At 44.1% G+C, this 17,985-nt stretch overlaps 1 protein-coding gene across 11 annotated transcripts in view; it reads right to left on the bottom strand.

The window, feature by feature from the left end:
• Window positions 1-3,608, bottom strand: part of LOC308317340 (transducin-like enhancer protein 4) — a 42,513-nt gene extending 38,905 nt beyond the window's left edge. For all 11 annotated transcript variants that reach the window (XM_080766275.1, XM_080766273.1, XM_080766270.1 and 8 more), the window contains exons 1-4: window positions 3,517-3,608; window positions 3,092-3,189; window positions 908-971; window positions 297-341 (exon numbers count right to left, since the gene is read on the bottom strand). In XM_080766275.1, coding sequence (XP_080622401.1) covers window positions 297-341; window positions 908-971; window positions 3,092-3,189; window positions 3,517-3,561 — 252 coding nt within the window. In that variant the 5' untranslated portion in view covers window positions 3,562-3,608. The remainder of the gene's footprint in view (window positions 1-296; window positions 342-907; window positions 972-3,091; window positions 3,190-3,516) is intronic.
• Window positions 3,609-17,985: the final 14,377 nt, after the last annotated feature.

The raw sequence follows: 17,985 nt of genomic DNA, 5'->3' as shown, positions 1-17,985 counted from the left end.
CGATTGATAGTTCTGTACATCACATCGGTAGCTAGCAAACACAGCATCAGATAATTCAACAGCTAAACATACACAGCAGCACTATCAGACAAAAGTTCAACCCAATATTCACCCATTGAAGTTTCTTTATGCTGGTATATTATTTACAGTTAGTATGTCTCTGCTATTCAGTCTTGTCAGTGATTTCTTTCCTACTCAGTAAAATAATGGGTGTTAATTCAACTCTGAGTGTACAAATAGAACAACCAAGACGGAAACGTATAAAGAAATATTTAATTTTAAAAGTCTCCTCTTACCTGCTTATGCATCTCAATGTTGAGTCCATAAGACATTTCATAGTACTGAAAGAAAGAGGTAAAGATCAACATTTTAAATACGCTCTCTTTCCTTCTGCACATAGTATTAATTGAACTCTGCTACGTTAATTTAATTCCGTTAAATTAATGATGAGGAATTTACTGTGCACATACACAGAAATCTACTCGTGCAATGTGCACACAGACATACCCTATAGCACAATTTCCCTTTTTTTTTTAAATATTACATTTTATATTTTTTATAAACATATGCAAGTAATTCCATAAATTGCCTTATTAGCACTTGTCTACAAGCTCGCAACGTGGGGTAACACGACACATTGTGCACTTGTAGATCTGGTAAATGTTTTTTTATATTGATTGAATACTTTAAAAAACGAAAAAAGCACACGAAAGTACAGTTCAATACAAGGTCTGCTAAGAGGATTTATAAGCCAAGAATGTTTGTTTCCATTGGGGTCCTTCATATTCAATTAATCTCTCTTTTGGGTCTCGACCTTAAAAGGAATTACTGCCTATAGTGTACACAGGCAAACTCTCATAAACATATACTGTATGCAGACATACTGTACACAGCAAATGCAGCTCACCATGACATAGTGTCTTTGCATCTCTGTCTTCTCACTGGCCAATTTCTCACACTCCAATTTCAGACTGTGGACATAAAGGAATTGCTATGTTAATGATCACACATACAAGTAAAGTACACGCACGCACGCACACACACGCACGCACGCACGCACGCACGCACGCACGCACACACACACAAATTGACAATATTTCCGACATCCATTATAATTATGGAAATATGATTATCTACAGAACGTGGAATGTGTCTATCGGAGAGGTTTGATTTGAAAAGATCAACAAAGACATCTTAGACATGAAAGAGATGATATTTGAAATGTGACATTCTGACAAAATGATGCTGTCATGATGACATTAAAATAAAACAATTGTTTGTTATTGACAAACTAGTAACAATTCTATGTAATTGTGCTTTTAAATTCCGGATGCAAGTTTAAAGAATAAATTCACATTATTTGATAAGAAAGTGAGGAACTTGCCATTTAGCAACACAATTATTTTTTCTGAATCCAAGGCGAGAGAGAAGGAATGGTCATAAGACAAATGAAAAGGAGTTATTTTTTATCTTTCTCAGTTAACTAGTTTGAACGAGCCGTTGTTTCCCGTAAAGGAACGCATATACGGTAAACATATACGGCAGGTACAGTGCAGTCATTAAGTGATCAATAGGCGTCTAGACAAACCCTCATTGTAAATTCTAGTAGTGACAGTGGATTTGCACAATCAACAGAAAGACAAGATGAAGTCCCTCAGACATATAGCTTTAACATAACTCTAAGTCTATACTCTAGACTATAACTTAACTCTGTACCTGAAGAGATAGTCATAAATAATCTAATAACAATAAGCAACGCCCGGCTTTGTCTTCAGCAATCTTCAGCATTCATTTTGAAATGGAAATATGGATTTATTATATGTGCTTAAACATGCTTTAACCTAAAACATGCTTTAACCTTTTATATGTCTATATGCATTAATTACTCATAATTATATTATAGGAAAAAGTACATGCAAGGCATGAAGCTGCAGCAATTAACTGTGTATTATTTGAGCTTGTATAAATCTACACTATTCACTATTTTTGTTATTTTTAAAACTTTTTTTTGAGAATTTGTAGCTCTAATGATATCTGCAAAGAGATGCCAGGATGAATGTGCCAATGCCAATGCACAAGTGTGTTGTGTATTGGCACTAATATAACAATATGTTTTTATGAGTAGGCCTACTATTGTAATAGTGAAGGGTGTTCCTCATAAAGAATATATATAGAGAGAGAGAAAAAATTGTATTCGAATGAAATTTAAGTTTAATGGAAGATTAAACTATTGTTTTGAACTATTATGGGGAATTCAACACGTGCTAAGTAGGATATCAGAAAAGAAAGGTTGCAGACCTTGCTTTATTTTTTCTTCTTACCAAATGAATGCATTTTGGGTATTTATGATAACACTCCTGTCATGTGGAGAAATTTGATCTGCACTTCCACAGCACTGCACATGCAATAAACATCAGGCTTGATGCGTTCAGCCACCGATTGGTTCATCTGAAAAGGTGATTGGACAATAACCATCTGGGAGGGGGGGGGGGGGGTTATTGCTATTCATTGGGAGAAGCTCGCGTCTCGTCTGCTTACGGTTCTGCCCTGAGCAATGTATTTCACACTTCATCACGTCGGCGAAAAGGCATTTCACACCACTTGCTTTCGAAGCAGAGAGAGAGAGAGAGGGGGGGGGGTGGGTGCATAGGATAGATTTAGGCTTACCTGTGTGGTTAGGCCAGTATTACAAATAAGCTTTACATACTAACTAGTTGTGCAGCCTGTGTTCATGGCTCCGAACACAATAATGTACTGTTTTTGCTTGGGTAATGTACTGTTTTTACAGGGGTCTGACCGGTCAAGATCATTGAAATGAACAAACGATGAACACGCAAACACTTTCTCCAGCTTTTCAAGCCTACTGTAGTCTATGACCTTACAAACAAATGTTATTGACTAGCAAATTAAACACAAACACAATGGTGCCACTTATAGTTTTACTCTCATCGTAGCCATGAAACAGCAATAATTGTCCTAGAAAAGCTATTACAATCAATGCTGAATTCATGGTATAAGTCTGCTGTGGTATTTTGTAACTACATGTTACATTGATCAAGTGAGGTCTTCACCAATCTGCATATTGTATTACCTGTGATACTGGGCTTGAATAAACTGGAACTCCTCCTTGATTCTGTCGCACGACTCGGTGATGGTGAACTTGAATGGCTGTCCAGTCTGGTGGGGGATCTTGGAAGGCATCAAATCAACACAAATAATAGCTCCAGTCAGTGACAGTCTCTCTCTGTCTGTCTCTCTCACTCACACACACACACACACACACACACACACACACACACACAGTCAGTCACACACACACACACACACACACACACACACACAAAGCGAGCACTTCCACAATGTCCGTGCAAGCGCGGTTGTAGGCTATAAACTTGATCCAAAGTGATGCGCCGTCGGCTGCATCACGTGTTGTTTTATACAGTAAACAAACAGTCAGTAACAGTTACACTCTGACTAGCCTATACACTACTGCCTACTGCAGACTAGGCTACTTACCGGATGGCGTGCGGGGGGGTACATCTTGCTCAGATCTCGAATCATTAAAAATGTATTGCAAACTTCCTCCACCGAAACACACGAAATGGTCAAAAGCACCGATGTGTCCTGTGCGCCAACGGCCAGTTAACGGCGGTGCAGTGCAGGATGTGCGGATGTGCCGACTCCATTCGGTGTAGAAATATCATCCAACCTTTGACTGTCCGTCATGCTAAGAGGCCAGAAGTCCATTCACCATACTCGCATTATAACGCACGGGTTACCGACCGTGGTGCGTGCTGGGCGCTCCAGTCGAGAGCGCGGCGTGTGTGAGACTACGAAACAATTTCTCTTCGAACTAATAGAGTCCTCTATTTTGTGACTATAATTTCGCGTTTAATTGACTTCCAAATATACCTACTTCATTCTTTATTCACAATTGAGAACCCTTGATGTCAGACAGCGGCGTTTGTCCATGCGCGCGCCTGTCATAGGCTACGCGTTAATGATTATTTCCGATTGTCTCCGGTGATGTCCATATCCAGTGATCACCGCTCAGACAGTGATTGTAGTACGTTGCCCCCTAGAAGACCAGATGTAGAAGCAACCAGTCGTATGAATGCAATTATATATTCATAACAATTAAAAGTGCCCATACATCGCGTTGTCGGGACGTGTAGTTGTTTAATTCGTATTAGCCAACGATACACACGAGTGACACGACAGACACGCTCCTCCAGTAAAGAACTACATCTTCCCGACTTGTCTGCGCACCTCGAAGACGACGGTGGGTGGCCTGTGGGGCGGAGCAATCGTTAAAGGCAACCAATGGTGACGACCCAAAACACCGCGTTCGAGCTATTCCATTGCCAATCATCAGCATGTTGTCCAATCACCTCTGAAAGGATGCGATTTATATGAACTCCCCCACGTGGGGTTCAGGAGCCGAGCTGCTGCTAAAAGATGGCACGGGAATTAATCTACAAAGTGGCCGTGACCTACAGTATGTTTTTATATAAACTTCAGGGCAAATAGACAGATGGGCCTTATAAGTGTACATATGTCTTCTTCTCTTTTTTCAGAACTGAACTATTTATTGCATGGAGTGAATTAATTTGATCTGTTTCTCTTCTTAATTAGGCTAATAAAATATCCACTGTAGCCTATATTGAGCCTGCCACACTGGAATTTAATATTTGATTGATCTTCATTGTAATTGTAAATTAGTTTTTGAAAGTATTGGCCTACATTTTGATTTATAATCCCTCTCTCTCTCACACACACACACGCACATGCATGCACAAACACATTTCATATAGATATTTACAAATGGTTGAGCACAACATTCAACAAATGACACTTTGTCATTGTCTCTCTTCTGTCTGCCTCTGTCTCTGCATCTTTCCCTCTCTCTCATGCACGCGCGCACGCGCACACACACACACACACACACACACACACACACACACACACACACACACACACACACAGTACCGGCCTAGACACCCCGCTCAAATACACATCTCTATCTAGCTCACATACAAACTAATATCTCAGGTAAGCACAGAGCCCAAAGTGACCCGCTGTCGCTGTGCGTGGTTCCACATAAGGCTTGGAAAAGAAAAGGTAATATCATGCCCTCCCTCTTTTACTCTCCGAGGGTTGCGCTTTGATGTGGGAGGACGAGGGATATGTGTGGAGATGCGGGAGGGAGGGGAGGCAGGTGAGGGGGAATAAACAGATTTATTTGCCTGCGCTCCTCTCTGATTATTTTGCCCCTGCCTTTTGTTCCAGACCTTATGAAACCCAAATGTCAAGTGAGGCGAGGGCCTCATATCCCGCCCTGTCAATCATGGCCCTCTGCACACCTGAAGCCTCGACGCCGGATTATTGGCTTCAACACGAGGGTCGCCTTCTCCGCCTGCCGCGGCGCTTCAGACGACTCGACAGCCGGGGGCTTGTATTTTTTCTCTTTCTTTTCTCTCTCCTAAAGAGGAACTTCATTTGGCAGCTGATGCACGGGAGATTGCAGAGGAGGAGGATTTCCAGTGTAGATGTGTAGGGCTGGGTGGATGTGTGCACGGGGGCAGAGTGTCTTCTCTTGGGGTGGAGGGATTGGGGGGGGGGGGGGGGGGGGTGGCAGGTCGGCTTGCAGGGCGGAGGGGGGTTGGGAGGGGGACGGAGGGGAGCTGAGGGCAAGACAACCAGGCCTTAACACCTGGCTCAGTGCACTGATCAGCACCTCTACATGTCTCTTAATCTCACTGCAGCTCTGCCTCTTTGTTCCTCCCTCCGTTTCTCTCTCTCACGACTCTCTCTCTCTCTCTCTCTCCCCCGCTCCTGTTTCTTTTTCAAAAGCACACGCATGCACGCACGCACACGTATACTACTCCCCATGTACTTTGTGCACTGTGTGTGTGTGTGTGTGTGTGTGTGTGTGTGTGTGTGTGTGTGTGTGTGTGTGTGTGTGTGCGCGTGTGCGCGTGCATGCTTGCGTGTTATCCTCCTGCAGTATTCAACGCTGTTGCAAAGGTGAAGTTAAATGAATACTCAGGGTTTTTGCAGGGTTACAAATGCACCAATCAGTCATTGGCAGACACTTTGCATTATGAGCTTCCCCTTGACCTGACAGCACATGAATGTCCCCTCTGCACCGTAAAAAGTCAAAGGATCAAGTTGGGCTATATTTTTAAGGAGTACATATACTGTACCAAGGGACTATATCATCCAAGGGACTATATACAAGCCGTGTCACTCACAACCCCTCAAAAGTCATGGTACATTACAGCAACTTATCCATGCAACAGCATCATTGTAACTGATTATCCGACAAGCATCTCACCTATAGCTCAACCCTCCTTTCATCCAAGACCCTAACCAACTCAGCCGCATGGACTGATTCAGATGCTGCTTGACAAGTGTTTAAACATGTTAAACCCATCCCACACACAAAGGTACCTGGCACTTTACATTCCACACGAGCCCTATAGTGACCCGGGGAAACACTCTGTGAAAACTGTATACGTCTATACATAACAAGATCACAACGTGTTGTGGTGCAATTCGTAGTGAGCTTGTAGATCGGCTATTTTTGGAGAAGAGATTTGAGAGGGGGAAAAGGAGCGGACCGAGTATAGAGCCCTGAGGGACTCCGGTCAACTATACAGTATGCCGTTAAAGTGGTTAAGATGTATAGGCCAACACAGCTGCTGGTGTGACGGTAGCTGTGTGTTTATTTACTTCATAGGCCCAATAAGACAAAACAGACAGAAACAAACCCTGACCCTTTAACCACAGCGGCTTCCACACAGACAGCACCGGTATGGTTCCTCTGTGCCAGGGTTCAGTGTCCAACTAGTCATGCCTCAGTAGGCGCCATTAACCACTGTTCTACTGTTCTTTAAGCCTCCCCTCATTACAGCGAGTTGTGTCTAAATCCTCCGCGAACACCCCTTTAACACGTCATTAATCCCTGGCGGCTGTCCCTTTGAACAGAGAGCTGCTGTGAAGGGATAAACTGGCTTCCTCAGGCGGGCAGAGAGAAGCACTGGATGTTTTCCACTGTACCGTCAGGTTAATCCTGCCTCCACTGCGAGGGGGGGAGAGATAGAGATAGAGAGTGTGTGTGTGTGTGTGTGTGTGTGTGTGTGTGTGTGTGTGTGTGTGTGTGTGTGTGTGTGTGTGTGTGTGTGTGTGTGTGTGTGTGTGTGTGCGTGCGCACGCGTGTGCATGTGCACGTGTATGTGTGTGTGTGCACCGTGCGTGTGAGAGGAGGTGTGTGTCTCCACAGAGACACTTAAGCATCAGCTCCATCAGAGTAACGACTCTGGGGGAACATCAGCATCTGGAGCTCAAAGTCATCCAGTTCGCCCAAATGGAACTCAGAGATTGCTGCCATTTTTAAAAATTAGATTACCAACGGATGTGTGTGTGTATGTGTGCGCACAAGTGTGTGTGTGTGTGTGTGTGTGTGTGTGTGTGTGTGTGTGTGTGTGTGTGTGTGAGTGTGTGTGTGCCTCCTTGTAAGATTGTGTGTTGTCTTCCATCTTTATAACATTCATTACACCAACAGTGTACCATATGAGATAGGCAGAGAGAGAGAGGAAGAGAGAGAATGAGAGATAGAGTGCACAGCCCTTTAGTTTAAAGGAGAGATAAAGAGAAGAGGGAGAGAGAGAGAGAGAGAGAGAGAGAGAGAGAGAGAACCCATATAGTTTAAGTGTGGATACTAAGAAAGGGATCTAATGTAAGGTGTGCATGATGCTGCATAATGTGTGCATTTACTGTCCATCTGTGAAAGAAACTCTCAACATATGTGGTCACATCACAGATGATCCCCCCATCATGAAGCAGTCCTACCCCAGCCACCACACCGATCCTCATTCAACTCTGGGAGTGTACAAATGGAGCCAAATAGATTTTGTTTCATTTGTACCCTTGGTTTCAAGGGATACATATTAGTATAGTATATTTCACTGTGCACTGCACATCTTTTTCTCAGATTCCATTCTACCTATTACCTAATGTCAACAACACTTGCATCTATAACAATCAGAACCATGCAATTGTATGTCTGGGTTAATTAAAGAACTAAAATAAATAGGCCTAAAATATCCTGTATAGCCTACCTGTGTCAGAAATTCTTTATACAACTCAACTGTATTGCAGAACAAAAGGAAAACAAACACTGCTTTTGAAGTTAAATTGCAATATTTCTATCTGACTTAAACTTGATCAACCAAAATAATAATTCAATTCAATTGAACAATCAAGAGTTCAAAGAACAAATTAAAATGTTCAATCTCCTATTTCTCCTAGTCCTGCAATGTAAAGTTCCTTTCAATGTCTCCAGTCAAGTATAAAAAAAAGTGCCAAAGGTAATCCGAAAGTAATCAAACCAAAAATGTAAGATCTTTTAGTTTCCAAAAATCAAGTAATTCCTATAAAGTCAGCAAATAAAAACGCAATGCATTGCTCAAAAAGGGAAGAAATATATTTCTCACCCAACCTTCAAGTCAGGAGGTCCCAGCAGGTTCCGCTTTGTCCAAAAGCTCTACAGGACAGTCAGGGATTCAGAGCTAAACCCTATACTCACACTTATTAAGAGTCACTTTCACAAAGCACCAACAAACACTCTTTTTGATACCTAAAATGGAACCCCTGGCCAAAGATATTCTATATAGACGAATTCAGAAACGGGTCTCATAGTCTCAGCAAACGTATTTCCTGTAGGCGGAGACCACATATACGATCACATACTTACTTTACATACCTCATACCTCATACTAAGCATTTAAAGTATGAGGTATAAAGTACAGCAGCCATGTGTTCATACAACAGAATGTATTGCGTAAGACTGACCTTATGTATCTTTCAGGACCTTTCACTGCTTCGTCTCAACCATTACTCCATGGCTCTGTTCTCAGCCACCGCGGTGTGTATTTTGACATTCCGTTTTTCTCCAAAGTTGAATGTTGCCACGACTGGAGCAGCCATAAACTATGCAGGTTCATGCCGATGTTCCATGGGCATCGTTATAAAGTTAGTGTGAAGTTGCCCGAACAGCCTCAAGGCTCCAAGAACAGTCAGCCTCCTTTAAATAGGAGTGGATCCTACCACTGGGCACAGACTCAATTAGCACATTTCTTCTCAAATACTTACTAATATAAATACTTCCATCAACCACCTTGAATAAACAGTAACCTAAACATTCTCAATAATGTGTTACAATTAAACAAGTATAAATCAGAATGAAAACTCAATGACAATTACTCAAAGCATAAGGAGAAACACCCCTCTCCTGCCTATAGCACTTGGCCCCTTCCTCATCAAGGGAAATGCCACCAGCAGTGCAGGAAAGACAACTAACCAATCAGTGATCATTTAAATTCCACCACACAATTTAAAAAATAGTCTTTGCATGTTATAGAAAGCAGTTTGTGTCTTTGTATATAGGGCACGGGTTGCCCCGTGACAGTTAGTGTTAGTAAAAAGCAGGTAAAAGAGAAACGTTTGAGCAGACTATAACAGCAGTCACTCTATACCATTCAATGTAGTAGACTATAATTTATATATAATAAACACACACACACACACACACACACACACACGTCTCACACACACACGTCTCACACACACACACACACACACACACACACACACACACACACACACACACACACACACACACACACACACACACACACACACACACACACACACACACACACACACACACACACACACACACACAAACATATTTTCCGTACACTACATTTCCCTACAATATATTTTAACCAATATTTATTCCCATATTGTCACACAGTATGTTATGTTTAATTTTATTTCAATACTCATACCAGGACAGGAAATACTGTACATTTCTTCACACATTTATGTGGCAGCACGTTATGCAGAGAATTTGCACATAATTATTGTCTTCCTCCTAAACTAAAAACTCAGAGATGATAATGAATTGATCATTATTCAAAGTAATATAACTCAGACATATTTTAGGGGTCATATTCACAATGATGCAAGGGAAAGACCTTGCCTTTGTCTGCATCAGAGGAGGCTAGACTAACCAGACGGAGTTTAACATTCTGCCTCCTCTCCAGTCAAAAACACTAATCAGACACTCTGCAGGACTCTGGACGCTAACCGGGACTAATTCTGCCTCCCGCCAGCTAGCGACACATACTGGGACAGTCCTGATTGGCTGTTAAACACTAGGGGGTACACCTCTGATTGTCTGCTTAGCATATTATTTCCCAAAATGTGATGGCCCATATACCCACTTATCCCCATCGCACAGCACCATGCAATGACAACGGCCAGTTTGTACGTGTGCAAGGGTGGTGGTGCGCACGTACGCATGTACGTGCGTGTATGCGCGTGAGTGTGTGTGTGTGTGTGTGTGCGTGTGTGTGTGTGTGTGTGTGTGTGTGTGTGGTGTCAGCATGAGGAGGGGGGCTGTGTTTGTGGGGGGTCTCACATGTGCTAACACATACACGCGTGTGTGTGTGTGTGTGTGTGTGTGTGTGTGTGTGTGTGTGTGTGTGTGTGTGTGTGCGTGTGTGTCTGTTGTACATCACACACCACAGGGGTGTTTGGGAAAACAAACAGCCAAATTCATCATCATGCCAAAGTTCCAGCCCTTCTACCTCCTCCCTATCCACCTTATCCCCATCGCCACTGCTCTTTCTCCTCTTCTTTACCATGGCACAGATCAGATAGAATGTCACCTCTACAGACTGGTGCGAGCTAATTAGCTGTTAGCCATGTTTGTGTTCTTGACTGACGACAGGATCATTTACTCTGGTCTCCAGCTGGCTCTGTTTGTCGGAGCCGTCTCGTTAGCATGCCAAATTAGTCCCACTCAGTCAGGGCTCAGCCTCGTCCAATGAGAAGTCATCGGAATGCAAATCAATCAGGAGGGCGTGGTTATGGAAATCGGAGATACTGTCAGAGGTAATAAAATAAGGTTGTTGTTCTTTTTCGGGGGGGTCGCATCAAGACAGCTATACTGCTACTTTGTCGGAAGACACAACTGGAATAACAAGAAAGGTTAAATGTGAGATTGTCTGTGTGCATTTGAAGGGTGGTGAAGTAGATGAGGCCAAACGTAATGTGAAATGCTTAATGATTCATGAGTAGCAGGTTATGTTGTCTACATCCAAGAAATAATTATTCTCAAGGATAATGAATGTGTAATTAGCCTATTGAGTGTGACATAGTGATCGCTGTCATTGTGAGGGAACACATTTTCTGAATGTCAGGAGAGAGTAGTTAATCTGCTCAAAGCCAGGAGTTATCCGCCAGCCCTTAATTTCGTTATCTTCTTTCTTTCTTTCCTTCCTTCTTTCCTACTTACTTACTTCTTTCTTTCTATCCTTCCTTCTTTCCTACTTCCTTTCCTTTCCTTTCCTTTCCTTTCCTTTCTCCCTCCCTCCCTTACTTACTTTACTTTCCTTCCTTCTTTCCTTTCCTTTCTTCTTTCCTACTTACTTACTTACTTCTTCTTCCCTTTCTTTCCTTTTTTCCTTTGGAGAGGGTGTAGAGAGCCACGTGTCTCTTCTGAGTGATGATACATGTTCCCAGCTGCTTCTTTTCACCTGACAGTGCTGAATTTCACCAGGAAGGTGTAACGTGCAGGAGAATGCGCTATCCTTCCCAGTTCCAACTTCCACTGAAGTGTGCCCCCGACCAAACTGTAGGAGTCACAAGTCAAGTGCACTGAACAGAGATCACCTTCCCCACTTGGTTATTCATATTGTGTTGTGTTGGAACATCCAGCCAAGCCAGATGCATCGTGGAGTATTGAAACTATACAGACTAGACTGGGTATGTGATTAATAAAAAATATAGATTCATTATATGTGCAATTGTGCATGTTGGCAAATGCACCTTACTTATTTTGTTCAAGTGGCTGCATAATTTGGAAAACAATCTTGGAGTGTGATCAATATCTGCCAGCTGATGAGGAGACAGCCTGATGACATAGAAGATTACATTAAGGGATCGTATTATGGTCTTTCTGAAGGCTCACTATAGAACTGAAGCTGTAATAACGATTATCCTGCCAGCAAGTGCTACCTTTTAATTTGCTGAACCTCTGTGATTAATGAAAAGCAATTTCTTACACTAATGCTGGTCCATTTGATTGCATCTAGAGACACAATTAAGAAACGCCTACCAGCTCAGTGGCCTTGTGGTTAGAGCGTCTGCCCTGAGACTGGGAGGTCAGGGTTCGATCCCTGACCGGGTCATACCAAAGACTGTGAAAAATGGGACCCAGTGCCTCCCTGCTTGACACTCAGCATCACGGGGGTGTACTTGTACATTAAGCTGCCTCACGCTACAGAAACAGGCTCATTGTCTCCGCCGTCCATTACCAGCTAATAATCTCCGGCACCGTTGGCACCGATCCATGCCAAACTGTGCACACACCCTCCCTGGATGCCAACGACGAACCTCTGCCCCAACCTCTGCCATGGATCTGCACCATTTCCCATATTCCATCCTCATTGGCTAAGATTGGCTTCCAAAGCTTTCATGATTAGTCCGTTTCGAACAAAATGTTCCTTCATACCGCCTATGTAGAGCCAACATTATTGCTGGCGGTGGCGCGTGTGTGTGTATATGTGTGTTAGGGTAGGGGTGGGGGGGGGCAGTGGAAGGAGGGACAGAGGGGGAGCAGTAATGTAAGAAAATTGGAGGATTAGACGGCGGGACCTCTTCCTGTCTACTGCAGCCCCCGCTCTCCTCCCCCGCCTCCTCTCATCCAACCCTCAGGCTAATAACACAGCCTGACACACTGACAAGCAGCCTCTCTCTCTCTCTCTCTGTTACACACACCGTGCCCCCACCCCCTTATACGCCTATTTCCATCCCTCATCCCTCACAAATCTGTCTGCCCCCTACTATCCCCCTTTACCTTACTGCCTCCCTCATCCTACTATCCCTCTTTACCTTACTGCCTCCCTCATCCTACTATCCCCCTTTACCTTACTGCCTCCCTCATCCTACTATCCCTCTTTACCTTACTGCCTCCCTCATCCTACTATCCCTCTTTACCTTACTGCCTCCCTCATCCTACTATCCCCCTTTACCTTACTGCCTCCCTCACCCTACTATCCCTCTTTACCTTACTGCCTCCCTCATCCTACTATCCCCCTTTACCTTACTGCCTCCCTCATCCTACTATCCCTCTTTACCTTACTGTGTGCATACAGACAGTATACGTACTGTATATGTGAATACATGAATCCCAGCACACAAAAGCATGAACGATGACGGTATTCGGCCACAACACAACATGATGGGTAACATAGGCCCACACACACACACACACACACACGCACACACACACACACACACACACACACACACACACACACACACACCTGCCCAATTCACCATCACCCATCAACAGTTTTAGCTTGATTCATCAGCAGGTGCTGTACCAAGCAGCAAATGAGCACTGTAGTCTGATGCACATTTCACTGCTACTGTGCAAGTGTACTGTGCACAGAGAAGGACTGCTTGTCATGACACCGCCAGTGCTGGGTGAAAGGATTTTGTGGATGGTTGACTGGTGGGGGGGGGATGAGGGGGGGTGGGGGTTGCAGCAGGGTGAGGTGGCACCAGTGAATGAGCGAGCGTGCATGTCAACGAGAACCGCCCCATTTGAGAGTGTATATGAAGGGTCTGAAAGGACCTAAATGGATCTCCGATTGGACTTTCAGGGGTCGTCATCAACCCAGATCGGAGGCCATTAGGGCCTATTTAAAAGAATTACTTCCAGGATGCAATCAGAAACCCTGATAGGTAATCAATGGCAACCAGATCAAGGCACAAAGGCAGCCCATGTGTCTCAATCAGCCACCATTCAGCAGGGCAGGGAGAGCAGTTCCGGCCAGATATTGCATTTACTATTGGTGTGCGCCTTCCCACGCACCCATATGCATGTGGACGCACGCACGCATACACGCACACACGCACGCACGCATTCACACAATGTTGTACATAAGAAATCATGCAAAGGTACAGACAGTATTCCTGTAATACACACACATCCAAGGGCCCACCCCCGCAAATCTGTAGCAGCAAATTGATCTGCAGATGGCCATGCACTATGTAGCTTTGCTGACAGTGATTTATCAGGCGGCAGGTAATGCCTCCACCACCACCCCCTGTGCTTTAAAAGAAGAATTACAGGACATAAAGAAGAGATGGAGAGAGAGAGAGATGAGATGAGTGGGACGGAGGGAAGGAGGGAAGAGGGAAAGGAAGTAATGGGGGAATAGGTAAGAGTAAAGGGGAATGGAGCTTGTGGACAGACAGGTTGATTTATTGGACCCCTCTAGTTAGCGTACAACGTGTGTGCGCGCGCACACACACACACACACACACACACACACACACACACACACACACACACACACACACACACACACACACACACACACACACACAACACACACACACACCTGCAGAGCCTAGCAAGAGTGATGAGTGGGGAGAGGTTTGTAATGCGGCTCAATGATGCGTGCAGCATTTAGTTCAGTCTGACTGCACTCGTTCCTGCAGCCGAGCAGGCTGACAATATGCCCTGGCAGGCAGACAAAGGGAGAGAGAACGCCAAGGCCACAAATTAGGTCAATATGCCTGGTTCATAAACAGAGCAGAACCCCAGCCTGGCATGCTGACAGGGGTGGGGGTATATTAGCACCCACAACCAAGTGGGGAGCTGCTTCTGTAGAAACACATGCACGCTTGGCACGCGTGCACACTGCACACATGCACACACACGCGTGCGCACATGCACACGCTCACGCACGCGCACACACACACACACACACACACACACACACACACACACACATGCAAACAGCAACCCAAAGAGACAACAACATGTATGCAATAAGGTAACCACTAACCGCATTCATTAAGTTATATGTATCTAGTGCACATAAATGCATATACACTACACACACATACCAGTATGAACAATAATAGTCCTGACATGATAAAACACAGTCAAAGAAGAGACATATGAAACACACACCGTGCAGCCCCCTGCAATAAGATTACAGGCTATCAGCCCTCAGTAGATTTGCCAGCGGGAGTCCCAAGTATAATAAAATCAGATTAAGGGACAATCATATTTATTTCTAGTATATACAATATATCAGGGCTTCTCAGCCTCTTGTCTTGTGATAGGCTGTGAAAAGGCAGGCGTCTGTGTACACTTCTCAGCCTAAGTTGACGTTAGGCTGCGTTTAATGAGCTTCAGGTGTCAAGGAGTTGGGGGTGATTTATTTGATTTATTGTTTTTCCAAAGAAGTTTTTGTGCTTTTGTTATTGCCCCTGCTGTTGCCGGTAACATCATTTTAGAATTATTTAGAATTGAATAAAAGTTCAGTGGCATTTATATAAGGGGCTAGAAGTTCAGAAACTATGGTTTATATGGTTAATGTGACATCTTGGTACTATGCGTTTAAGAACACACAACCCCATAAAATACAGTACAATACAATATACAATATAGTATGAGCAAAAAAATATTCTAAAAGCCTTCTCTCACGTACTGGATCGGTTTACAGCTGAATTTGAAGTGGCTGAGAGTATCAGCATTATCTACATCTGATGTCATGGTTCTTAGCAACTTTAATAGGAACCTGGAGGATACTGAACGAGTCCTTCCTTACCCAAGTGAAGGATCTTGGGGTCTGAGAGGGTGAGAAGCGTAGTCATCTGTGTGAGATTCATTGTAGCTCCTTTTTGTATAGAAAGCAGCTATTGAGGTACGTGGTCCTTGCATCTACAGGTAGTAAGGATGACTCCATAGGGAGGTTTCCCAGGCACGCCCGGCAGGGAAGAAACCATGGAGCAGCAATTTAAAGTCTAAGGGGTTCAGGGGACTATATATCCACACTGGCCTTAGAATGCCATGAGGTCTCCCAGTTTGAGCAGGCAAATGTGGCCAGGGAAAGAGAAATCTGGGATTCTCTGCTGGCACTGCTACTGTACCTGTGTGACCCGAATTAGATGGATGGGCGGATGGATGGATGGATGGATGGATGGACCCCACAAACAGATCCTCTTAGTCCGCTTCAGTCAGAGAACTGACTAGTTGAGTGTTCAGTTCAGTTCCCTTTCCCTGACTGTAACAATAAAAATACACATGGTACACACACACACACACACACACACACACACACACACACACACACACACACACACACACACACACACACACACACACACTATTTTTTCTTGTTAATGTTTCTCTAGTTGTTAACTTGTTAATGAAGGCAAATAGTATGCCAGCTACAGTAGGCTATAGGCTACAACTCAATGGACATAGTCAATCATCTGAAATAGATTTAGAGTAATAGTAAGGTGTGCAATGCAAAATACTTTGATTTAACTCACAATGCTTAAAATATAGGCTACTAATGAGAGATTGGGGCAAATTTTCAGTGATTACTACTTTCGCAGGTCTTATGTGCCTTTAAAATTGGCTAAATGCCACACAATTATGAGTGGTTCCCAGGTTGGCAAGGCAGAATTGCTGGAGTTCTTGAAGAGTGTGCGCACGTGTCATGTGTGTGTGTGTGGGAGGGGGGGGGGGGGGCGTGTGTGCGTGCGTGTGTGTGAGGTGTGTACATGTGGGCGCATGTGTCTTTAGTGTCTTATGTGAACAGAGGAGTCATCCTATTTACCCGTCTTGGTGTTAGGGGTGACCGTCACCCGCCCAGCTAAATGCCATGCAAATGCTGCCGCCACCGCCGAGCTGCCAATCATGACGCTGTTGGCATTCACGGCATGCCGCCAGAGCATTCACAGCGTCTTGTGATCTTTACTAAATGAGAAATAACCCTAGATTGTCCACCTTGGCCAGCACATTTAAACAACGCAATCCCTGAAATTCCCAGGAGGGGAGGAGGAGGTGGTTGTGGTGGTGGTGGTGGTGGTGGTGGTGGTGGTGGTGCGTGTTGTCAAGTGAAGACATCTTATTGTTGAACAGATAAAGAAAACAAACGGGGGCGGGGGTGTACGGGGGGCTTATAGGTGGCGAGGGGGTGTCCAACTCCCATAATAGAGTGTCTCATTATGATGATGTGATTTGCCAGAGCGGGAGCATATAGTGGCTCTCATTGCTAATACCAGATCCCCCGAGCCACGTACACGGCCATACCACAGATCGAGGTTTATCATTACACTTTATGAAAGGCTTAAAGTGTGATTTATACTTGGTTGCGTGATGGTGTTGTGCACTGGAAATAGCCGATAGTATATAGTTGATGTAAAATCTCACAACGCATTGCTGTGCGACGTGTTGTGAGCTTGTGGATCATCTATTTTCAGTGTGCAACACCGGTAAGCAACACAGTATAAATCAAGTCTTATTATGAACCTGCCTGGTGAGAGCATGTCTTGTGTGTGCCACTGCCAAGACACAGGAAAACACACCAACACTACTCAGCTCAGCTGAGATTAGACAGAACAAAAGGTTTTACCCCTGACAATATGTTCTTTCTCGCAAACACAAGAGACATCATCATGTCATGTTAAGTTGTTCTGACCGCGTTAAAGGACCACTTCACTTTTCAACCTATCTTCATATAATAGGTCCTCACTAATAATCATGATAAAATGGCACCATTTTTTTCTACTCAGTCTGTGTCTCATAGGAGGGCTGTGGGCCTGCAGTTTCTATTAGCTTGTATCCCCCATCGATGATGTCACTGGAAGACGGTTTCTAAACTGCCCACAGCCGTCCTATGAGACACAGACCCAGTAGAAAAAAAATTGCGTCATTTTTTCATCATTATTAGTGAGGACCTATTATATGAAGATAGGTTGAAAAGTGGTGAAGTGGTCCTTTAAGGTGACTAAAAGATACTCTGTAAGTCATACCCCCCCTTTAATATAAAGGCTGTTGCACATGAACATGTAGCCTACATCTTTCTTACATCATGA

The sequence above is a fragment of the Protomyctophum bolini genome (assembly GCF_963924005.1).
Source record: "Protomyctophum bolini genome assembly, chromosome: 6".
Classification (NCBI taxonomy): domain Eukaryota; kingdom Metazoa; phylum Chordata; class Actinopteri; order Myctophiformes; family Myctophidae; genus Protomyctophum; species Protomyctophum bolini.
The sequence above is the reverse complement of the archived record's forward strand: the minus strand, read 5'-3'. Positions and strand labels throughout refer to the sequence as shown.